The following is a 22,185-nucleotide window of genomic DNA, read 5'->3' as shown; positions in this document are numbered from 1 at the left end:
TGCTGATGAGCAAATTTTTATAATACTTTAAGGTTACTTATAACATAAAATTCGTCTCTCTCTCTTATAGGCAGCAGCAGTTCTTTTTACGGTGCTTGCGATTCAGATCATGAACGAGAATCTCTCAAAAGGTTTTTTTTTAACACTAAAAAAAAAATCTGAGAAAAGGAAGGAACATGAAATCCTCCCACTTTTGGTTAGTGTACAACATAAATAGCCCTAAAGCGGTTGGTCGTGCACATTGAGATTATATGGAACTCTGTCGATATAGGCGGATTTTAAGCATGAGAAGTCATTTTTTGATTATTCTTGCGACGATATCTGGTGAGTCAACATATTTTGGGTTCAACGTTTCAGGTCAAATCTTCTAATCACTGAGTTTATTTACTTGTATGAAAGGTGCTCAGAGAGGATCCTTGGAAGTGACCTTGGACAGTGATCTGTGCGTTCTGAGAGGGGCGTCAGCGGTGATTAACTGCCGGTATTCCAAACCTTTAACCGACACTCTCACCACAGTTGGCTGGACGAAACAATATCAGATGGTTGGTTATTGGGAGCCCGGCTCTTTGCCAAATTTCGAGGCTTCCTCGCAGCGCTATCGATATTTGGGCGACTACATCAGTGACTGCCGCCTGCAGATAAATGATGTGCAACACACCGATGCAGGGGACTACTCTTTCAGTTTTCTCACTAGGTCCGAAGATCAGACGAGTAAAACATCTACTGAGTTGTATGTAAAAGGTAACAACAGGAATAAACCAGCCAGCGAGTGTTTGAATCACCCTTCTAACTTCACCTTTTTCCCTGTGATTCAGAGCTGACGGCTGCTGTGCAGTCGAGCTCCGTGGCGGAAGGCGACGACATCAGGCTGACCTGTGTGTCGGGCTGTCCCACGCCAGTGGACACTGTCTGGTTCAAGGATGGACAACCTGTAAGGAACGAGGTCTTTGTAGCCAGGCGAGAGGACACTGGCAGGTACCACTGTGCTGTCCGGGGACAAGAGAGGGTCAGATCTGCTCCCGTGGCCGTAAATGTACTGTGTAAGCCCGTCACACTTTCTCCTAATTTCATCAACTATCACTGATTCAACATCTGCTTAATTAAACTGTTCTGCAGAAGTCACATTAATCAATTTTGAAAACAGCAATTACTGATGTGTATAAACTGAAATAAAAATAAGAAATGTGTCTGAAAAAAGATGCCATTCCACCTTTACATACTCTTTTCTATCCATATTTCACTGTATCCTTCAACCTTCCGGCTCATCCCTCCATCAGATCCTCCTGACAGAGTGACCTTGACCATCAGTTCACCCGGGAACGTCGTCAGAGGAAGTTCGGTGGTTCTCACCTGCCACAGCGACGCCAGCCCCCCGGTGAGAAACAACGGGTACAGCCTCTACAGGGAAGGGCGCTTCATCAGGTTGGGGCAGAACTACACCATCCCTGACGTGCAGCCGGATCACAGCGGGCGGTACCACTGTCAGGCCTGGAACAACATCAGCAGCAGAGGGGTGGACCATTTTAACTCCTCTGCGGTCCTCCTCCAGGTCTACTGTACGTATCTGGACATAAACTCAACTCAACACATTTCTGATGATGACGATGTGACTGTGTGGGATCCCGTTCTTCTCCCAGACGTCCCAGAGAACATTTCCATTACAATTAACCCAGCCCATGTGGTGTGGGGCAGCAGTGTGACTCTGACCTGCTCCAGTGATGCTAACCCCCCTGCAGATACCTACATCTGGTACAGAAATACAAACTCCAGCAGCTCCAACGGGCTGCAGGTGGGCTCAGGTCAGGTGTTGTCCATTTCCTCCATGGAGGCGCTGCACTCTGGACTGTACCTCTGCCAGGCCAGGAACCAAGTGGGGGGGAAGAACTCGACCGAGGTGCTGCTGGCCATGGTGGATGAGGAGCAGCGGGGTTTGTGTCTGGTAGAGTTTGCAAAGATTACTAGGTTAAAGTGATTAAATGGTGACATGTCTGACCTCCTCAGGTAGCCAGACGCTCCCAGCTGTGGTCGGAATTGGACTCGCTCTCATCGTAGCTCTTGTGGTCGCCCTCTTTTTGTTCTGGTGAGTCAGTCATTAATGAAGATGCTGCACTTCACACATTTCTCTTTGATGCGACCAATTTTTCATCAGAGCTTTCAGAAATCTTTTTTTCTTCCACCTTCAAATGAGCTAGACAGATTAGGAGAGTCCGTTCCAGAAACTTTCCCGCTGTTTTCACGCTGCTACTTTCAAGGAAACTTTAGTCAAAATGTGATCTGGAAGAATGAGGTATATTCTATATTTATATGTTTGTTGTTGTCTCAGCAGGTGGAAAAAAAGGTACCTTCATCAGAAGGCGCTTGATGAATCCAACGTCATATACAGCAACATCCAAAGGCCAGACTCCGCTCTGCCAGACGTCGCTCGCCATACGATCCCTTCCTCCTCCTCCTCTCAGTCTCCGGCATCCATCGGAGGCGAGGTGATCTACTCATTAGTGAACATCAAATCCAGAGATCTGGAGGCGCTGAGCGACAGTCCAGATGTGCAGGGCTCACGGTAGGTTCACTGTTCCAGTCTGGTGGTGGCTGTTTTCACACTTTAGCACTTTTCACACTGCAATATTTACATTAAAAACGCCCTGATGAAGCATTAGATTTGTGGTTAGAACTTTAAGGAACTCTCTATTTTGAAGAGCCATCTAGAGTGAAGCTGATTAAGTTTAAGGAAGTGTTGAGTAAGTGGGGAATTTGTCATGCAGGCAGCACAGTTTGTTCTTGGTTTAGTTTATGAATAGAAGGGTGAAAACAGCAGCACAATGTAAAAGGAAGCAAAGTGTGTTTGTAATGTTTGGTTAATTTATCCCCACAGGTCCAAAGGAAAAAACAGCACTGACAGTGTGATCTATGCTACCATTTCACCACGACGACCCAGGAACTAACTGTATCGATCATTTTAATTATTTTATATTTGGTACATTTCTGAACAAGGACTCAGTCTTGCCTAATTCTTTACAACATAAAGATTAACAAACTTTGTTAAATATCTGACTTTTACAGTTATAATTTCTTGATGTTTCAGCTCTGCAGATTTGAACGCTGCTCATCTTTCAGGTATTTTCAACCAGGACACAGGCAGTGCCACAATAGGTATTAAAGAAGCACACAAAAGAGCTCCTCTGAGAAGACGATTTCAATTTTTTTATTGCACTGTGGCTCCGCAAAACGCTTCAAATAAACATCATAAAACAAAAAAGTATTTACAACGAGAACAAAATACTGATTGCAACAAGAGTGAAGTCCGCATCAGTTCGTGTGAGGAAAAAGACAAAACATGTTTAAATAACTGCTTTTTATGCTAAAGCCGGGGTATTGCATGCAGTTTCTGCTATGACATACCTATGTGCAGTTTAAGTAATCTTAAAAAATTAGCAGTTAGCCTTTAGCAACACAAACTTGAGTCCCAAATAAATGGCACAGGCTGTACTTAATCTGGAGGACAAACTAAACGGTTATCATCCACAATTTCATGAGTCTTCATGTAAATTCACTTTTTTTGATAACGGTCAACTTGATGCTGTGTGCCACTAAAGTGAACAAGAAGTGGGGGGAAAAAACAAGAAAGTCACAGAAAAAAAATGTATTGTATCACAAAAGTGGCCTCTAGTATTGATCATATTACAAATTCACTTTGGCTTTTATAATCAGTCTTTAACTATACAAAAATAGACTCCTGTAGAGGTTAAACAATGTTAGTAACTCTGCTCACAGTTGGGGTATTAATGGTTCAGGAAAGCAGTATCTGTCTTTATTACCCTCGAGGTCCCTTCTGACCTCTGCAAGGTCGGCTTAGAGCTTCATACCCAATTTCATGGCCGAGCCAATTTGTGCACCCCTGGTAAGTTGTGATAGCTCTGTTGGTGGGGGAGACAAGCACAAACACATCTGTAACACCAACGTTTCCTCTGGTATTATGACAAATAAACTCCATAAAAGAAAGAGAGTCTCTCACCCTCATGGCTGTAGATATCCAGGGAAGGAATCGGGAAACTTTGGTGTAGACGCCAGGTTTCTTGGCCATAGCACAGCCCGTTCCCCAGCTCACAACTCCGTGCAGACGATACCGGCTGGTCTTGGACAGACAGTCTTCTGCCACGAAGGGACCGCCGCTGTCTCCCTGTGTCACAGGTTAAGAAGGTCAGAAAATCCACCAAGATACAGAAATGCAAGCATATGAATGAGAGGACACAGAAAGACTAGATTTGTGCACCAAAATACATAAACAGAGGAAAATACAGACCTGACAAGCATCAATGCCTCCTTTCTCATAACCAGCACAGAACATGGTAGTGGTGATCTGGTTGTCATAGTAATCAGGAGCGTTGCATACGGCATCGCTGATGATGGGCACATGTGCCTCCTGAAGGACATCAGCAAGGTGCCCTGACAGGCAACAAAACTGTCAAACTCTGTAGATATGAGCCGGTCTTTTGTAAAAAAAACAAACAAACAAAACAAAAACAATAACAATTGTCATAAAATATAAACTCACTGAAGTATCTGACATTTCCCCAGCCAGTAATTGTTCCCATTTGCCCATCTATTAATCTTTGTCCATGTGTTGGCAGACAGACAGGCTGGATGTACTCTGTAAATGTACACAAAAAGCAAATTACATCATCTTACTGACGTGCACTAATACAGGGGCTGTAATTCTATATGATAAACACTAGATGGTAGCAATGCCCAAGCGGAAGATCTTCAATTATATAAAATGTTATAAATTAACAAGAATTCAACAATTAACCAGCCACGAATCTAACAAAATATTAGCCCAAAAAAGTTGACATGTGTATATAGTTCATTTAATGTTCTCAGTTAATCTGTACACATGTTATAATTATTCAAATCTGTGCGGTGGGGTCATAAACATTACCGTGGAAAAGAGATTGCGCTCCTTCTTCCTCATCTGTAAAAACTGTTATCATGAAATCGTGTGTGTGTGTGTGTGTGTCTGCCTTCATACCGTTGAACGTGAGAGGCTGGGTGAGGGCGAGAACGGCGATGTCCCTGCTGTTGTCGTCGATGTTAGCATCCACAAAGGGCAGGTAGCTGCTGTGGTAAACGATAGTCTTAACCTCCGCCACGTTGGCATTGACAGGTTTGTTGGAGATGGAGCCCAGCAACACACTCCAGCGGTTAAGAAAGCTATACCGCCTAGCACAGAAGATATATACTGCTCTTGTATCCATACAGACAAGAGTTTGCATTTTATGCAGCTCTCTTGCTTACTTGGGGAAGCAGTGTGCTGCAGAGACGATCCAGCGGTTTGAGATGATGGACCCCCCGCACTGGTGGACTCCATCATACTGGAGGCTCACCTGCCAAGGCCAACTTCCCTGCCTGGCATCTACACCACCGACTATACGGTCTGCTGCAAAACTACGCCTGCCGCAGTCTGAGGGGAGAAAGCAGATAGAAAATCAAACAGTGTGGGGGTAATTTTAGGACACAACTGGGGGAAAACAGACAAGATAGGCATAAAGGAGGGGATTAAAATGCCAGACAGGATGTAAAGTGTGGCGGGGTGGAGAGAGGTGGAACGGTTAACGACAACGCCACCTGGGGAGTTTCACCCCAGGAATTAACCGGAGAACAGGCACGCGCAGATAAGGTTCTATTCCAGAGGCAGAGACGGGATTGAGGGTTAGGCACTACAATTTTATTAAATCCAATACTCAACAAAAAATAACTCAGCTGTACAAAAGTCAAACAAAAGGGGTGGACAAGGCTGGGGCCCCACCGGCAGGTAAAACTCAATTAGGGGAGATAAACAAACTAAAAACACCCGTGCTACTGCAAACAAACTACACACGAGGGGTGATGAAAACGCCCTCCACCAGGGGTTGGGTCCCCGCCGTGGCCCGCAGCACCTGTCCACAAAGAAAAGAGAACAATTAAATTTACAATGATAAACAATCAGACGCGACGAGCGCACACGCGCACACACACACCTCATACAGACAGGCAAATAAATGGTGACCAGGTCGTCTAAAAGAACACAACGTCAACCAAGAAACGAAAAGCAACAAAACCTAAAAAAGTAAATATAAATTGATACAATTTACACACTGTTAAGAGTCTAAAATTTAGGCAAAAGCTCCGTGGTCGCCTCAGCGGCACCACCACGTCTCAGCGCCGTTTCTCCGAGCAAAGGGGAGCGAGAGAGAGAGAGAGAGAACGACAGAGAGAGCGAGAGAGAGAATCCCGAACCAAAGCACCGAGCCAAAGCAGCAGTGGGTCCAGTAAGCGAGGTAATCTACTCCATGAGGGGTTCCCGCTGGGGCATCGCGACCCACCGACACCAGCCGGCAGCCAACTGCAGCGAGAACAGCCCCATTACCATTTATCAACTAAGTGAGTGGCGGAGTCAGTGACGCGCATTGCTGCGCCTCACCTGCCCAGTGCCAACTAGCGCGCACGCCCTTACGGCAAAGCGCTCTGGACGGAAGGATGGCGGGAGGAAGCACCGACCTTCTGCAACAAGTAGCAAGCACACGTTCCAGCACTGTTGCACTTTACGTCGTAACCAGAGGAAATATGCGTTAGCATGCCGTGCTTTTACCTTGGCGCTGCCAGACAGCATGCTCATTCTAGGACAGGTTCAGTTGGTCAAACAGCCCAGATAAGCTGCAACCACGCTACACCTTCGTTGAAGGGGGAAATCAACTAAAGTAAGGATGGGCAGATCGATCCCGTGGTAACGATATATCGATACTCACAAGCTACTCATTTGGTATCGATGTTCTTTTATAAATATCGATACTAACTAAAAAAAAAAATTGGGGTGTATGCATCACTTTCCGCCGTTTTAGATTAGTTACTTAAATTAATATGTGCCGGGACGCCCCTATACCTGGCGGCGTACTGAGCTGGCCCATGTCACGTGACAGGAGATAGGGAATGAGCATCAACGTGCAACAAAGCCCGCCGAGCCGACACAGTCAGCAAAAGGCAGAGCCAGAGGAAATAATCAGCCAGAGACGCAATTGTGTTAAAGCAGAAAATGTGAATATGATACGATTTCTGAACAGCAATCTGAGACTTCAGTAAAGTGTGATGACATATCTCAAGTGCACTCAAGGTGTGATGGTGTCAGACATTGTTCTAATTATTTTTTTATGAAACAACTGTCTTATGCAGGTTTAAAGGATAAGGAAATCCTAGTAATCAATTGACCATAATAAATTGTATATAAATGGTCTGTATTTGTCTTAAATGTAATAATATTTTGACTGACGAAAATTGCCAGTAAGAAATGAACGGTATCGGTATCGGGATAGATATCGATGAAAATACAAGAAAAAGTATCGGTATCGTATCGAATCCCAAAAGTGTGGTATCGCCCATCCTTAAACTAAAGCCAGCTGGAGGCAGTGCCTTATATAAACCTTTTCTCCCCACCCACCAATTAAGGCACTACCTCCATATGGCACCTGTTCGGAGGGCAGGCCACGCCCTGCCACAAAAGCATCAAGGAAGCAAAGAAAAACACAAAGATCACGAGAGAAAGAGTAGCCCCGCGTGTGAAATAAGGTGGGAGAGTGTCCAGAGTGTGTCGGACAGTGATAGTATATCTCAGCAAACATCTTACCTTGGCACAAGAGTGTGAGAACCTCCCGGCTCTCACAGTCACTGGAACAAAGACAGACACAGTTAGCAACAACAGCCTGACGTCCAAACTAGCATAGTGCTGATGTTTCTGTGCGTTAACCAAGAAGAGAGGTGAAAGAAAAGGGCAAAGGGAGGACAGTGGCTGTCGGTGCAGCGTCGCACAGACGGGTGGAGCTTACCACGGGAACAACGCGTCTTTGATTTTCTTGCCGTAGCTGAGCTCTTCCTGTTTGACGCAGAAGAACTCGCCACCATCTCTGCTGGCCTCCGGCACTGAAGCAACGGAGTGATTCACCACACTGAAACGCACAAACACACTTCAGTCGCATGTCACAGCATTTAATGCTCAGATAGATCTGTAAAAAACCCATCTCACCTAACAAAACCCACTTCCTCACAGCTGATGCTAGCAAGGAACTCATTGGCTGAGGAGGAACACACCTGGCGCCACCTCTTGTGGGTGGAGTCAAACAAACTGATCCTTGCTGCTTTGTTCCAACCATGCAACTAACACAGCGGTAATTTCATTATAATTTTAGATAAATTTCGAATAGAACAATTTTTCAAGAAGTTCTGTCAGATTTCTCTTGTGTGGAAAATAGAAGCGAGACTCTGGCGGTTCTGAAATAAACTTAACCAAACCTTTAAAATACAAACATTAAAAAACAATTGCCTAACTCAAAAAATAAGATTTAATTACACTTCTCCAAACACAACCCCCTTTTTGTTCTTTCTTCCTTTCTTCGTCTTCATGTCTTGGCCATCGTAGTCGCTGTCTGACATTAATTGTAGGTACATAATTATGATATTTCTGTGTAGATTATCTGGGGACCAGTCAGCTGCGTTGCCTTCGTTTAGTTTAATGTTCCAGCAGCGGCGCCTAGTGGACAGAGATGGATTTCGCAGAACGTCACAGAAAATGCCGATGAGCACATTTTTATTATACTTTAAGGTTACTTATAACATAAAATTCGTCTCTCTCTCTTATAGGCAGCAGCAGTTCTTTTTACGGTGCTTGCGATTCAGATCATAAACCGGAATCTCTCAAAAGTTTTTTTTTTAACACTAAAAAAAAAATCTGAGAAAAGGAAGGAACATGAAATCCTCCCTCTTTTGGTTAGTGTTCAACATAAATAGCCCTAAAGCGGTTGGTCGTGCACATTGAGATTATATGGAACTCTGTCGATATAGGCGGATTTTAAGCATGAAAAGTCATATTTTGATTATTCTTGCGACGATATCTGGTGAGTCAACATATTTTGGGTTCAACGTTTCAGGTCAAACCTTCTAATCACTGAGTTTATTTACTTGGATGAAAGGTGCCCAGAGAGGATCCTTGGAAGTGACCTTGGACAGGGATCTGTGCGTTCTGAGAGGGGCGTCAGCGGTGATTAACTGCCGGTATTCCAAACCTTTTTACCACACTGTCACCGCAGTTGGCTGGAGGAAACAAAAGCAGGAGGTTGGTTATTGGAGGCCCGGCTCTTTGCCAAATTTCAGGGCTTCCTCGCAGCGCTATCGATATTTGGGCAACTTCACCAGTGACTGCCGCCTGCAGATAAATGATGTGCAACACGCCGATGCAGGGAACTACTTTTTCAGTTTTTACACCTGGTCCGAAAAGAAGAGTAAAACATCTACTAAGAAGAGTAAAACATCTACTAAGAAGAGTAAAACATCTACTAAGTTGGATGTAAAAGGTAACAACAGGAATAAACCAGCCAGCGAGTGTTTGAATCACCCTTCTAACTTCACCCTTTTCCCTGTGATTCAGAGCTGACGGCTGCTGTGCAGTCGAGCTCCGTGGCGGAAGGCGACGACATCAGGCTGACCTGTGTGTCGGGCTGTCCCACGCCAGTGGACGCTGTCTGGTTCAAGGATGGACAACCTGTAAGCAACGAGGTCTTTGTAGCCAGGCGAGAGGACACTGGCAGGTACCACTGTGCTGTCCGGGGACAAAAGAGGGTCAGATCTGATCCCGTGGCCGTAAATGTACTGTGTAAGCCCGTCACACTTTCTCCTAATTTCATCAACTATCACTGATTCAACATCTGCTTAATTAAACTGTTCTGCAGAAGTCACATTAATCAATTTTGAAAACAGCAATTACTGATGTGTATAAACTGAAATAAAAATAAGAAATGTGTCTGAAAAAAGATGCCATTCCACCTTTACATACTCTTTTCTATCCATATGTCACTGTATCCTTCAACCTTCCGGCTCATCCCTCCATCAGATCCTCCTGACAGAGTGACCTTGACCATCAGTTCACCCGGGAACGTCGTCAGAGGAAGTTCGGTGGTTCTCACCTGCCACAGCGACGCCAGCCCCCCGGTGAGAAACAACGGGTACAGACTCTACAGGGAAGGGCGCTTCATCGGGTCGGGGCAGAACTACACCATCCCTGACGTGCAGCCGGATCACAGCGGGCGGTACCACTGTCAGGCCTGGAACAGCATCAGCAGCAGAGGGGTGGACCATTTTAACTCCTCTGCGGTCCTCCTCCAGGTCTACTGTACGTATCTGGACATAAACTCAACTCAACACATTTATGATGATGACGATGTGACTGTGTGGGATCCCGTTCTTCTCCCAGACGTCCCGGAGAACATTTCCATTACAATTAACCCAGCCCATGTGGTGTGGGGCAGCAGTGTGAATCTGACCTGCTCCAGTGATGCTAACCCCCCTGCAGATTCCTACATCTGGTACAGAAATACAAACTCCAGCAGCTCCAACGGGTCGCAGGTGGGCTCAGGTCAGGTGTTGTCCATTCCCTCCATGGAGGCGCTGCACTCTGGACTGTACCTCTGCCAGGCCAGGAACCAAGTGGGGGGGAAGAACTCGACCAAGGTGCTGCTGGCCATGGTGGATGAGGAGCAGCGGGGTTTGTGTCTGGTAGAGTTTGCAAAGATAACTAGGTTAAAGTGATTAAATGGTGACATGTCTGACCTCCTCAGGTCGCCAGATGCTCCCAGCTGTGGTCGGAATTGGACTCGCTCTCATCGTAGCTCTCGTGGTCGCCCTCTTTTTGTTCTGGTGAGTCAGTCATTAATGAAGATGCTGCACTTTTCTCCACTCAAATGTCATTTTTATTGCTTCTCCTTTTCTGGACGTTGGATGACATTTTTCTTTGTCCAGAATAGCCACATGTGGGCTAACCCTCATTTCCCTTACCAAATAAAATAACAAATTTCTCTTTGATGCGACCAATTTTTCATCAGAGCTTTCAGAAATCTTTTTTTCTTCCACCTTTAAATGAGCTAGACAGATTAGGAGAGTCCGTTCCAGAAACTTTCACGCTGTTTTCACGCTGCTACTTTCAAGGAAACTTTAGTCAAAATGTGATCTGGAAGAATGAGCTATATTCTATATTTATATGTTTGTTGTTGTCTCAGCAGGTGGAAAAAAAGGCGCCTTCATCAGAAGGCGCTTGATGAATCCAACGTCATATACAGCAACATCCAAAGGCCAGACTCCGCTCTGCCAGACGTCACTCGCCATACGATCCCTTCCTCCTCCTCCTCCCAGTCTCCGGCATCCATCGGAGGCGAGGTGACCTACTCATTAGTGAACATCAAATCCAGAGATCTGGAGGGGCTGAGCGACAGTCCAGATGTGCAGGGCTCACGGTAGGTTCACTGTTCCAGTCTGGTGGTGGCTGTTTTCACACTTTAGCACTTTTCACACTGCAATAGTTGCATTAAAAATGCCCTGATGAAGCATTAAATTTGTGGTTAGAACTTTGAGGAACTCTCTATTTTGAAGAGCCATCTAGAGTGAATCTGATTAAGTTTAAGGAAGTGTTGAGTAAGTGGGGAATTTGTCATGCAGGCAGCACAGTTTGTTCTTGGTTTAGTTTATGAATAGAAGGGTGAAAACAACAGCACAATGTAAAAGGAAGCAAAGTGTGTTTGTAATGTTTGGTTAATTTATCCCCACAGGTCCAAAGGAAAAAAACAGCATCGACAGTGTGATCTATGCTACCATTTCACCATGATGACCCAGGAACTAACTGTATCGATCATTTTAATTACTGGTATTTTATATTTGGTACATTTCTGAACAAGGACTCAGTCTTGCCTAATTCTTTACAACATAAAGATTAACAAACTTTGTGAAATATCTGACTTGCATTTTCAACCAGGACACGGGCAGTGCCACAATAGGTATTAAAGAAGCACACAGAAGAGCTTCTCTGAGAAGACGATTTCAATTTTTTATTGCACTGTGGCTCCGCAAAACACTTCAAATAAACATCATAAACAACAAAAAACTATTTACAACGAGAACAAAATACTGATTGCAAAAAGAGTGAAGTCCGCATCAGTTCGTGTGAGGAAAAAGACAAAACATGTTTGAATAACTGCTTTTTATGCTAAAGCCGGGGTATTGCATGCAGTTTCTGCTATGACATACCTATGTGCAGTTTAAGTAATCTTAAAAAATTAGCAGTTAGCCTTTAGCACCATAAACTTGAGTCCCAAATAAATGGCACAGGCTGTACTTAATCTGGAGGACAAACTAAACGGTTATCATCCACAATTTCATGAGTCTGCATGTAAATTCACTTTTTGAGATAACTGTCAACTTGATGCTGTGTGCCACTAAAGTGAACAAGAAGTGGTGGGAAAAACAAGAAAGTCACAGAAAAAAAAGTATTGTATCACAAAAGTGGCCTCTAGTATTGATCATATTACAAATTCACTTTGGCTTTTATAATCAGTCTTTAACTATACAAAAATAGACTCCTGTAGAGGTTAAGCAATGTTAGTAACTCTGCTCACAGTTGGGGTATTAATGGTTCAGGAAAGCAGTATCTGTCTTTATTACCCTAGAGGTCCCTTCTGACCTCTGCAAGGTCGGCTCAGAGCTTCATACCCAATTTCATGGCCGAGCCAATTTGTGCACCCCTGGTAAGTTGTGATAGCTCTGTTGGTGGGGGAGACAAGCACAAACACATCTGTAACACCAACGTTTCCTCTGGTATTATGACAAATAAACTCCGTAAAAGAAAGAGAGTCTCTCACCCTCATGGCTGTAGATATCCAGGGAAGGAATCGGGAAACTTTGGTGTAGACGCCAGGTTTCTTGGCCATAGCACAGCCCGTTCCCCAGCTCACAACTCCGTGCAGACGATACCGGCTGGTCTTGGACAGACAGTCTTCTGCCACGAAGGGACCGCCGCTGTCTCCCTGTGTCACAGGTTAAGAAGGTCAGAAAATCCACCAAGATACAGAAATGCAAGCATATGAATGAGAGGGCACAGAAAGACTAGATTTGTGCACCAAAATACATAAACAGAGGAAAATACAGACCTGACAAGCATCAATGCCTCCTTTCTCATAACCAGCACAGAACATGGTAGTGGTGATCTGGTTGTCGTAGTAATCAGGAGCGTTGCATACGGCATCGCTGATGATGGGAACATGTGCCTCCTGAAGGACATCTGCAAGGTGCCCTGACAGGCAACAAAACTGTCAAACTCTGTAGATATGAGCCGGTCTTTTGTAAAAAAAAAACAAAAAAAAAACAATAACAATTGTCATAATATAAACTCACTGAAGTATCCGACATTTCCCCAGCCAGTAATTGTTCCCATTTGCCCATCTATTAATCTTTGTCCATGTGTTGGCAGACAGACAGGCTGGATGTACTCTGTAAATGTACACAATAAGAAAATTACATCATCTTACTGACGTGCACTAATACAGGGGCTGTAATTCTATATGATAAACACTAGGTGGGAGCAATGCCCAAGTGGAAGATCTTCAATTATATAACATGTTATAAATTAACAAGAAGAATTCAACAATTAACCAGCCACGAATCTAACATAAAATATTAGCCCAGAAAAGTTGACATGTGTATATAGTTCATTTAATGTTCTCAGTTAATCTGTACACATGTTATAATTATTCAAATCTGTGCTGTGGGGTCACAAACATTTCCGTGGAAAAGAGATTGCGCTCCTTCTTCCTCATCTGTAAAAACTGTTATCATGAAATCGTGTGTGTGTGTGTGTGTGTGTGTGTGTGTGTGTGTGTGTGTGTGTGTGTGTGTGTGCCTTCATACCGTTGAACGTGAGAGGCTGGGTGAGGGCGAGAACGGCGATGTCCCTGCTGTTGTCGTCGATGTTAGCATCCACAAAGGGCAGGTAGCTGCTGTGGTAAACGATAGTCTTAACCTCCGCCACGTTGGCATTGACAGGTTTGTTGGAGATGGAGCCCAGCAACACACTCCAGCGGTTAAGAAAGCTATACCGCCTAGCACAGAAGATATATACTGCTCTTGTATCCATACAGACAAGAGTTTGCATTTTATGCAGCTCTCTTGCTTACTTGGGGAAGCAGTGTGCTGCAGAGACGATCCAGCGGTTTGAGATGATGGACCCCCCGCACTGGTGGACTCCATCATACTGGAGGCTCACCTGCCAAGGCCAACTTCCCTGCCTGGCATCTACACCACCGACTATACGGTCTGCTGCAAAACTACGCCTGCCGCAGTCTGAGGGGAGAGAGCAGATAGAAAATCAAACAGTGTGGGGGTAATTTTAGGACACAACTGGGGGAAAACAGACAAGATAGGCATAAAGGAGGGGATTAAAATGCCAGACAGGATGTGTAAGCATCAAGGAAGCAAAGAAAAACACAAAGATCACGAGAGAAAGAGTAGCCCAGCGTGTGAAATAAGGTGGGAGAGTGTCCAGAGTGTGTCGGACAGTGATAGTATATCTCAGCAAACATCTTACCTTGGCACAAGAGTGTGAGAACCTCCCGGCTCTCACAGTCACTGGAACAAAGACAGACACAGTTAGCAACAACAGCCTGACGTCCAAACTAGCATAGTGTTGATGTTTCTGTGCGTTAACCAAGAAGAGAGGTGGAAGAAAAGGGCAAAGGGAGGACAGTGGCTGTCGGTGCAGCGTCGCACAGACGGGTGGAGCTTACCACGGGAACAACGCGTCTTGGATTTTCTTGCCGTAGCTGAGCTCTTCCTGTTTGACGCAGAAGAACTCGCCACCATCTCTGCTGGCCTCCGGCACTGAAGCAACGGAGTGATTCACCACACTGAAACGCACAAACACACTTCAGTCGCATGTCACAGCATTTAATGCTCAGATAGATCTGTAAAAAACCCATCTCACCTAACAAAACCCACTTCCTCACAGCTGATGCTAGCAAGGAACTCATTGGCTGAGGAGGAACACACCTGGCGCCACCTCTTGTGGGTGGAGTCAAACACACTGATCCTTGCTGCTTTGTTACAACCATGCAACTAACACAGCGGTAATTTCATTATCATTTTAGATAAATTTCGAATAGAACAATTTTTCAAGAAGTTCTGTCAGATTTCTCTTGTGTGGAAAATAGAAGCGAGACTCTGGCGGTTCTGAAATAAACTTAACCAAACCTTTAAAATACAAACATTAAAAAACAATTGCCTAACTCAAAAAATAAGATTTAATTACACTTCTCCAAAAACAACCCCCTTTTTGTTCTTTCTTCCTTTCTTCGTCTTCATGTCTTGGCCATCGTAGTCGCTGTCTGACATTAATTGTAGGTACATAATTATGATATTTCTGTGTAGATTATCTGGGGACCAGTCAGCTGCGTTGCCTTCGTTTCGTTTAATGTTCCAGCAGCGGCGCCTAGTGGACAGAGATGGATTTCGCAGAACGTCACAGAAAATGCTGATGAGCACATTTTTATTATACTTTAAGGTTACTTATAACATAAAATTCATCTCTCTCTCTTATAGGCAGCAGCAGTTCTTTTTACGGTGCTTGCGATTCAGATCATAAACCGGAATCTCTCAAAAGGTTTTTTTTTTAACACTAAAAAAAAAATCTGAGAAGAGGAAGGAACATGAAATCCTCCCACTTTTGGTTAGTGTACAACATAAATAGTCCTAAAGCGGTTGGTCGTGCACATTGAGATTATATGGAACTCTGTCGATATAGGCGGATTTTAAGCATGAGAAGTCATTTTTTGATTATTCTTGCGACGATATCTGGTGAGTCAACATATTTTGGGTTCAACGTTTCAGGTCAAATCTTCTAATCACTGAGTTTATTTACTTGGATGAAAGGTGCCCGGACAGGATCCTTGGAAGTGACCTTGGACAGTGATATGTGCGTTCTGAGAGGGGCGTCAGCGGTGATTAACTGCCAGTATTCCAATCCTTTTTCCCACGCTGTCATCGAAGTTGGCTGGTGGAAAAAAAAGCAGGTGGTTGGTTATTGGAGGCCCGGCTCTTTGCCAATAATCGGGGATCCCTCGCAGCGCTATCAATATTTGGGCGACTTCATCAGTGACTGCCGCCTGCAGATAAATGATGTGCAACACGCCGATGCAGGGAAATACTTTTTCAGTTTTTACACCTGGTCCGAAAAGAAGAGTAAAACATCTACTAAGTTGTATGTAAAAGGTAACAACAGGAATAAACCAGCCAGCGAGTGTTTGAATCACCCTTCTAACTTCACCCTTTTCCCTGTGATTCAGAGCTGACGGCTGCTGTGCAGCCGAGCTCCGTGGCGGAAGGCGACGACATCAGGCTGACCTGTGTGTCGGGCTGTCCCACGCCAGTGGTCATTGTCTGGTTCAAAGATGGACAACCTGTAAGGAACGAGGTCTTTGTAGCCAGGCGAGAGGACACTGGCAGGTACCACTGTGCTGTCTGGAGACAAGAGAGGGTCAGATCTGCTCCCGTGGCCGTAAATGTACTGTGTAAGCCCGTTACACTTTCTCCTAATTTCATCAACTATCACTGATTCAACATCTGCTTAATTAAACTGTTCTGCAGAAGTCACATTAATCAATTTTGAAAACAGCAATTACTGATGTGTATAAACTGAAATAAAAATAAGAAATGTGTCTGAAAAAAGATGCCATTCCACCTTTACATACTCTTTTCTATCCATATTTCACTGTATCCTTCAACCTTCCGGCTCATCCCTCCATCAGATCCTCCTGACAGAGTGACCTTGACCATCAGTTCACCCGGGAACGTCGTCAGAGGAAGTTCGGTGGTTCTCACCTGCCACAGCGACGCCAGCCCCCCGGTGAGAAACAACGGGTACAGACTCTACAGGGAAGGGCGCTTCATCGGGTCGGGGCAGAACTACACCATCCCTGACGTGCAGCCGGATCACAGCGGGCGGTACCACTGTCAGGCCTGGAACAGCATCAGCAGCAGAGGGGTGGACCATTTTAACTCCTCTGCGGTCCTCCTCCAGGTCTACTGTACGTATCTGGACATAAACTCAACTCAACACATTTATGATGATGACGATGTGACTGTGTGGGATCCCGTTCTTCTCCCAGACGTCCCAGAGAACATTTCCATTACAATTAACCCAGCCCATGTGGTGTGGGGCAGCAGTGTGAATCTGACCTGCTCCAGTGATGCTAACCCCCCTGCAGATTCCTACATCTGGTACAGAAATACAAACTCCAGCAGCTCCAACGGGTCGCAGGTGGGCTCAGGTCAGGTGTTGTCCATTCCCTCCATGGAGGCGCTGCACTCTGGACTGTACCTCTGCCAGGCCAGGAACCAAGTGGGGGGGAAGAACTCGACCAAGGTGCTGCTGGCCATGGTGGATGAGGAGCAGCGGGGTTTGTGTCTGGTAGAGTTTGCAAAGATAACTAGGTTAAAGTGATTAAATGGTGACATGTCTGACCTCCTCAGGTCGCCAGATGCTCCCAGCTGTGGTCGGAATTGGACTCGCTCTCATCGTAGCTCTCGTGGTCGCCCTCTTTTTGTTCTGGTGAGTCAGTCATTAATGAAGATGCTGCACTTTTCTCCACTCAAATGTCATTTTTATTGCTTCTCCTTTTCTGGACGTTGGATGACATTTTTCTTTGTCCAGAATAGCCACATGTGGGCTAACCCTCATTTCCCTTACCAAATAAAATAACAAATTTCTCTTTGATGCGACCAATTTTTCATCAGAGCTTTCAGAAATCTTTTTTTCTTCCACCATTAAATGAGCTAGACAGATTAGGAGAGTCCGTTCCAGAAACTTTCCCGCTGTTTTCACGCTGCTACTTTCAAGGAAACTTTAGTCAAAATGTGATCTGGAAGAATGAGCTATATTCTATATTTATATGTTTGTTGTTGTCTCAGCAGGTGGAAAAAAAGGCGCCTTCATCAGAAGGCGCTTGATGAATCCAACGTCATATACAGCAACATCCAAAGGCCAGACTCCGCTCTGCCAGACGTCGCTCCCCATATGATCCCTTCCTCCTCCTCCTCTCAGTCTCCGGCATCCATCGGAGGCGAGGTGATCTACTCATTAGTGAACATCAAATCCAGAGATCTGGAGGGGCTGAGCGACAGTCCAGATGTGCAGGGCTCACGGTAGGTTCACTGTTCCAGTCTGGTGGTGGCTGTTTTCACACTTTAGCACTTTTCACACTGCAATATTTACATTAAAAACGCCCTGATGAAGCATTAAATTTGTGGTTAGAACTTTGAGGAACTCTCTATTTTGAAGAGCCATCTAGAGTGAAGCTGATTAAGTTTAAGGAAGTGTTGAGTACGTGGGGAATTTGTCATGCAGGCAGCACAGTTTGTTCTTGGTTTAGTTTATGAATAGAAGGGTGAAAACAACAGCACAATGTAAAAGGAAGCAAAGTGTGTTTGTAATGTTTGGTTAATTTATCCCCACAGGTCCAAAGGAAAAAACAGCATCGACAGTGTGATCTATGCTACCATTTCACCACGATGACCCAGGAACTAACTGTATCGATCATTTTAATTATTTTATATTTGGTACATTTCTGAACAAGGACTCAGTCTTGCCAAATTCTTTACAACATAAAGATTAACAAACTTTGTTAAATATCTGACTTGCATTTTCAACCAGGACACAGGCACTGCCACAATAGGCATTAAAGAAGCACACAAAAGAGCTCCTCTGAGAAGACAATTTCAATTTTTTATTGCACTGTGGCTCCGCAAAACGGTTCAAATAAACATCATAAACAACAAAAAACTATTTACAACGAGAACAAAATACTGATTGCAACAAGAGTGAAGTCCGCATCAGTTCGCGTGAGGAAAAAGACAAAACATGTTTGAATAACTGCTTTTTATGCTAAAGCCGGGGTATTGCATGCGGTTTCTGCTATGACATACCTATGTGCAGTTTAAGTAATCTTAGAAAATTAGCAGTTAGCCTTTAGCAACACAAACTTGAGTCCCAAATAAATGGCACAGGCTGTACTTAATCTGGAGGACAAACTAAACGGTTATCATCTACAATTTCATGAGTCTGCATGTAAATTCACTTTTTGAGATAACTGTCAACTTGATGCTGTGTGCCACTAAAGTGAACAAGAAGTGGGGGGAAAAAACAAGAAAGACAAAATAAAAGTCAGAGAAAAAAAATGTATTGTATCACAAAAGTGGCCTCTAGTATTGATCATATTACAAATTCACTTTGGCTTTTATAATCAGTCTTTAACTATACAAAAATAGACTCCTGTAGAGGTTAAACAATGTTAGTAACTCTGCTCACAGTTGGGGTATTAATGGTTCAGGAAAGCAGTATCTGTCTTTATTACCCTAGAGGTCCCTTCTGACCTCTGCAAGGTCGGCTCAGAGCTTCATCCCCAATTTCATGGCCGAGCCAATTTGTGCACCCCTGGTAAGTTGTGATAGCTCTGTTGGTGGGGGAGACAAGCACAAACACATCTGTGACACCAACGTTTCCTCTGGTATTATGACAAATAAACTCCATAAAAGAAAGAGAGTCTCTCACCCTCATGGCTGTAGATATCCAGGGAAGAAATCGGGAAACTTTGGTGTAGACGCCAGGTTTCTTGGCCATAGCACAGCCCGTTCCCCAGCTCACAACTCCGTGCAGACGATACCGGCTGGTCTTGGACAGACAGTCTTCTGCCACGAAGGGACCGCCGCTGTCTCCCTGTGTCACAGGTTAAGAAGGTCAGAAAATCCACCAAGATACAGAAATGCAAGCATATGAATGAGAGGGCACAGAAAGACTAGATTTGTGCACCAAAATACATAAACAGAGGAAAATACAGACCTGACAAGCATCAATGCCTCCTTTCTCATAACCAGCACAGAACATGGTAGTGGTGATCTGGTTGTCATAGTAATCAGGAGCGTTGCATACGGCATCGCTGATGATGGGCACATGTGCCTCCTGAAGGACATCTGCAAGGTGCCCTGACAGGCAACAAAACTGTCAAACTCTGTAGATATTAGCCGATCTTTTGTAAAAAAAAAAACAAAAAAACAATAACAATTGTTATAAAATATAAACTCACTGAAGTATCCGACATTTCCCCAGCCAGTAATTGTTCCCATTTGCCCATCTATTAATCTTTGTCCATGTGTTGGCAGACAGACAGGCTGGATGTACTCTGTAAATGTACACAATAAGAAAATTACATCATCTTACTGACGTGCACCTATACAGGGGCTTGTAATTCTAAATGATAAACACTAGGTGGAAGCCATGCCCAAGCGGAAGATCTTCAATTATATAACATGTTATAAATTAACAAGAAGAATTCAACAATTAACCAGCCACGAATCTAACATAAAATATTAGCCCAGAAAAGTTGACATGTGTATATAGTTCATTTAATGTTCTCAGTTAATCTGTACACATGATATAATTATTCAAATCTGTGCTGTGGGGTCACAAACATTTCCGTGGAAAAGAGATTGCGCTCCTTCTTCCTCATCTGTAAAAACTGTTATCATGAAATCGTGTGTGTGTGTGTGTGTGTCTGCCTTCATACCGTTGAACGTGAGAGGCTGGGTGAGGGCGAGAACGGCGATGTCCCTGCTGTTGTCGTCGATGTTAGCATCCACAAGGGCAGGTAGCTGCTGTGGTAAACGATAGTCTTAACCTCCGCCACGTTGGCATTGACAGGTTTGTTGGAGATGGAGCCCAGCAACACACTCCAGCGGTTAAGAAAGCTATACCGCCTAGCACAGAAGATATATACTGCTCTTGTATCCATACAGACAAGAGTTTGCATTTTATGCAGCTCTCTTGCTTACTTGGGGAAGCAGTGTGCTGCAGAGACGATCCAGCGGTTTGAGATGATGGACCCCCCGCACTGGTGGACTCCATCATACTGGAGGCTCACCTGCCAAGGCCAACTTCCCTGCCTGGCATCTACACCACCGACTATACGGTCTGCTGCAAAACTACGCCTGCCGCCAGTCTGAGGGGAGAGAGCAGATAGAAAATCAAACAGTGTGGGGGTAATTTTAGGACACAACTGGGGGAAAACAGACAAGATAGGCATAAAGGAGGGGATTAAAATGCCAGACAGGATGTGAAAGCATCAAGGAAGCAAAGAAAAACACAAAGATCATGAGAGAAAGAGTAGCCCAGCGTGTGAAATAAGGTGGGAGAGTGTGTCGGACAGTGATAGTATATCTCAGCAAACATCTTACCTTGGCACAAGAGTGTGAGAACCTCCCGGCTCTCACAGTCACTGGAACAAAGACAGACACAGTTAGCAACAACAGCCTGACATCCAAACTAGCATAGTGCTGATGTTTCTGTGCGTTAACCAAGAAGAGAGGTGGAAGAAAAGGGCAAAGGGAGGACAGTGGCTGTCGGTGCAGCGTCGCACAGACGGGTGGAGCTTACCACGGGAACAACGCGTCTCTGATTTTCTTGCCGTAGCTGAGCTCTTCCTGTTTGACGCAGAAGAACTCGCCACCATCTCTGCTGGCCTCCGGCACTGAAGCAACGGAGTGATTCACCACACTGAAACGCACAAACACACTTCAGTCGCATGTCACAGCATTTAATGCTCAGATAGATCTGTAAAAAACCCATCTCACCTAATAAAACCCACTTCCTCACAGCTGATGCTAGCAAGGAACTCATTGGCTGAGGAGGAACACACCTGGCGCCACCTCTTGTGGGTGCGAGTCAAACCTAACTGATCCTTGCTGCTTTGTTACAACCATGCAACTAACACAGCGGTAATTTCATTATAATTTAGATAAATTTCGAATAGAACAATTTTTCAAGAACTTCTGTCAGATTTCTCTTGTGTGGAAAATAGAAGCGAGACTCTGGCGGTTCTGAAATAAACTTAACCAAACCTTTAAAATACAAACATTAAAAAACAATTGCCTAACTCAAAAAAATAAGATTTAATTACACTTCTCCAAAAACAACCACGTTTTGGTCTTTTCCTTTCTTCGTCTTCATGTCTCGGCCATCGTAGTCGCTGTCTGACATTAATTGTAGGTATAATTATGATATTTCTGTGTAGATTATCTGGGGACCAGTCAGCTGCGTTGCCTTCGTTTAGTTTAATGTTCCAGCAGCGGCGCCTAGTGGACAGAGATGGATTTCGCAGAACGTCACAGAAAATGCGATGAGCACATTTTTATTATACTTTAAGGTTACTTATAACATAAAATTCGTCTCTCTCTCTTATAGGCAGCAGCAGTTCTTTTTACGGTGCTTGCGATTCAGATCATGAACGAAATCTCTCAAAAGGT

General features: G+C 44.5%; 4 protein-coding genes and 1 pseudogene across 10 annotated transcripts; 3 read left to right on the top strand and 2 right to left on the bottom strand.

Moving 5' to 3' along the window:
- Positions 1 to 222: 222 nt before the first annotated feature.
- On the top strand, positions 223 to 12,291 carry LOC115250288 (B-cell receptor CD22-like). Of its 4 annotated transcripts, none has more exons than XR_003888865.1 (9): positions 223 to 324; positions 400 to 741; positions 816 to 1,040; positions 1,278 to 1,556; positions 1,638 to 1,928; positions 2,002 to 2,080; positions 2,324 to 2,557; positions 2,870 to 3,040; positions 11,794 to 12,291. XR_003888865.1 is itself a non-coding variant. In XM_029838243.1 (8 exons), exons 1-8 carry the CDS (start codon positions 252 to 254, stop codon positions 2,937 to 2,939), a joined length of 1,590 nt encoding a protein of 529 aa, XP_029694103.1. In that variant the 5' UTR covers positions 223 to 251; the 3' UTR covers positions 2,940 to 3,415. The 4 variants fall into 4 exon arrangements, 2 of the variants coding, with proteins under 2 accessions (XP_029694103.1, XP_029694102.1); XR_003888866.1 differs by lacking the exon at positions 11,794 to 12,291 and adding an exon at positions 3,112 to 3,415 and having other exon boundaries at positions 2,870 to 3,051; XM_029838243.1 differs by lacking the exon at positions 11,794 to 12,291 and having other exon boundaries at positions 2,327 to 2,557; positions 2,870 to 3,415.
- Positions 3,564 to 15,605, bottom strand: LOC115250351 (serine protease hepsin-like). Its single transcript, XM_029838537.1, has 10 exons — positions 15,570 to 15,605; positions 14,819 to 14,949; positions 14,622 to 14,741; positions 14,423 to 14,463; positions 14,013 to 14,178; positions 13,747 to 13,937; positions 13,234 to 13,329; positions 4,298 to 4,440; positions 4,010 to 4,174; positions 3,564 to 3,911 (listed from the first exon to the last, which is right to left on the bottom strand). Exons 1-10 carry the CDS (start codon positions 15,603 to 15,605, stop codon positions 3,867 to 3,869), a joined length of 1,134 nt encoding a protein of 377 aa, XP_029694397.1. The 3' UTR covers positions 3,564 to 3,866.
- Positions 8,828 to 11,789, top strand: LOC105419846 (B-cell receptor CD22-like). 3 transcript variants are annotated; one of them, XM_029838241.1, is made up of 10 exons: positions 8,828 to 8,915; positions 8,991 to 9,072; positions 9,172 to 9,306; positions 9,349 to 9,371; positions 9,446 to 9,670; positions 9,908 to 10,186; positions 10,268 to 10,558; positions 10,632 to 10,710; positions 11,070 to 11,303; positions 11,616 to 11,789. In XM_029838241.1, exons 1-10 carry the CDS (start codon positions 8,843 to 8,845, stop codon positions 11,734 to 11,736), a joined length of 1,542 nt encoding a protein of 513 aa, XP_029694101.1. In that variant the 5' UTR covers positions 8,828 to 8,842; the 3' UTR covers positions 11,737 to 11,789. The 3 variants fall into 3 exon arrangements, with proteins under 3 accessions (XP_029694101.1, XP_029694100.1, XP_029694099.1); XM_029838240.1 differs by having other exon boundaries at positions 8,991 to 9,306; positions 11,073 to 11,303; XM_029838239.1 differs by having other exon boundaries at positions 8,991 to 9,306.
- LOC115250292 (B-cell receptor CD22-like) lies at positions 15,547 to 18,837 on the top strand. 2 transcript variants are annotated; one of them, XM_029838248.1, is made up of 8 exons: positions 15,547 to 15,687; positions 15,763 to 16,101; positions 16,176 to 16,400; positions 16,638 to 16,916; positions 16,998 to 17,288; positions 17,362 to 17,440; positions 17,803 to 18,033; positions 18,346 to 18,837. In XM_029838248.1, the coding sequence occupies exons 1-8, from the start codon at positions 15,615 to 15,617 to the stop codon at positions 18,401 to 18,403; spliced, it is 1,575 nt and encodes a 524-aa protein (XP_029694108.1). In that variant the 5' UTR covers positions 15,547 to 15,614; the 3' UTR covers positions 18,404 to 18,837. The 2 variants fall into 2 exon arrangements, with proteins under 2 accessions (XP_029694108.1, XP_029694107.1); XM_029838247.1 differs by having other exon boundaries at positions 17,800 to 18,033.
- Positions 18,838 to 19,066: 229 nt separating this feature from the next.
- LOC115250350 (serine protease hepsin-like) lies at positions 19,067 to 21,919 on the bottom strand (annotated as a pseudogene).
- Between the last annotated feature and the right edge of the window lie 266 nt (positions 21,920 to 22,185).

Source organism: Takifugu rubripes, chromosome 7 (genome assembly GCF_901000725.2).
Source record: "Takifugu rubripes chromosome 7, fTakRub1.2, whole genome shotgun sequence".
NCBI classification, from domain to species: domain Eukaryota; kingdom Metazoa; phylum Chordata; class Actinopteri; order Tetraodontiformes; family Tetraodontidae; genus Takifugu; species Takifugu rubripes.
This window is presented reverse-complemented; position numbering and strand designations above follow the sequence as displayed.

What these genes read in the sequence shown, in the direction of transcription:
- LOC105419846 (XM_029838239.1), top strand. Translation starts at nt 8,843, where the DNA reads ATGGAACTCTGTCGATATAGGCGGATTTTAAGCATGAAAAGTCATATT. An exon ending in GGTGGATGAGGAGCAGCGGG is followed by an intron (nt 10,559 to 10,631) that starts GTTTGTGTCTGG and finishes TGACCTCCTCAG; the next exon opens with GTCGCCAGATGCTCCCAGCT. An exon ending in CCAGATGTGCAGGGCTCACG is followed by an intron (nt 11,304 to 11,615) that starts GTAGGTTCACTG and finishes TTATCCCCACAG; the next exon opens with GTCCAAAGGAAAAAAACAGC.
- LOC115250292 (XM_029838247.1), top strand. Translation starts at nt 15,615, where the DNA reads ATGGAACTCTGTCGATATAGGCGGATTTTAAGCATGAGAAGTCATTTT. An exon ending in TATTCTTGCGACGATATCTG is followed by an intron (nt 15,688 to 15,762) that starts GTGAGTCAACAT and finishes CTTGGATGAAAG; the next exon opens with GTGCCCGGACAGGATCCTTG. An exon ending in GGTCCTCCTCCAGGTCTACT is followed by an intron (nt 16,917 to 16,997) that starts GTACGTATCTGG and finishes TTCTTCTCCCAG; the next exon opens with ACGTCCCAGAGAACATTTCC.
- LOC115250288 (XM_029838242.1), top strand. Translation starts at nt 252, where the DNA reads ATGGAACTCTGTCGATATAGGCGGATTTTAAGCATGAGAAGTCATTTT. An exon ending in TACTGAGTTGTATGTAAAAG is followed by an intron (nt 742 to 815) that starts GTAACAACAGGA and finishes CCTGTGATTCAG; the next exon opens with AGCTGACGGCTGCTGTGCAG. An exon ending in GGTGGATGAGGAGCAGCGGG is followed by an intron (nt 1,929 to 2,001) that starts GTTTGTGTCTGG and finishes TGACCTCCTCAG; the next exon opens with GTAGCCAGACGCTCCCAGCT.
- LOC115250351 (XM_029838537.1), bottom strand. Translation starts at nt 15,605, where the DNA reads ATGTGCACGACCAACCGCTTTAGGACTATTTATGTT. An exon ending in CAAGACGCGTTGTTCCCGTG is followed by an intron (nt 14,464 to 14,621) that starts GTAAGCTCCACC and finishes TCTTTGTTCCAG; the next exon opens with TGACTGTGAGAGCCGGGAGG. An exon ending in GGGAAATGTCGGATACTTCA is followed by an intron (nt 4,441 to 13,233) that starts GTGAGTTTATAT and finishes GTTGCCTGTCAG; the next exon opens with GGCACCTTGCTGATGTCCTT.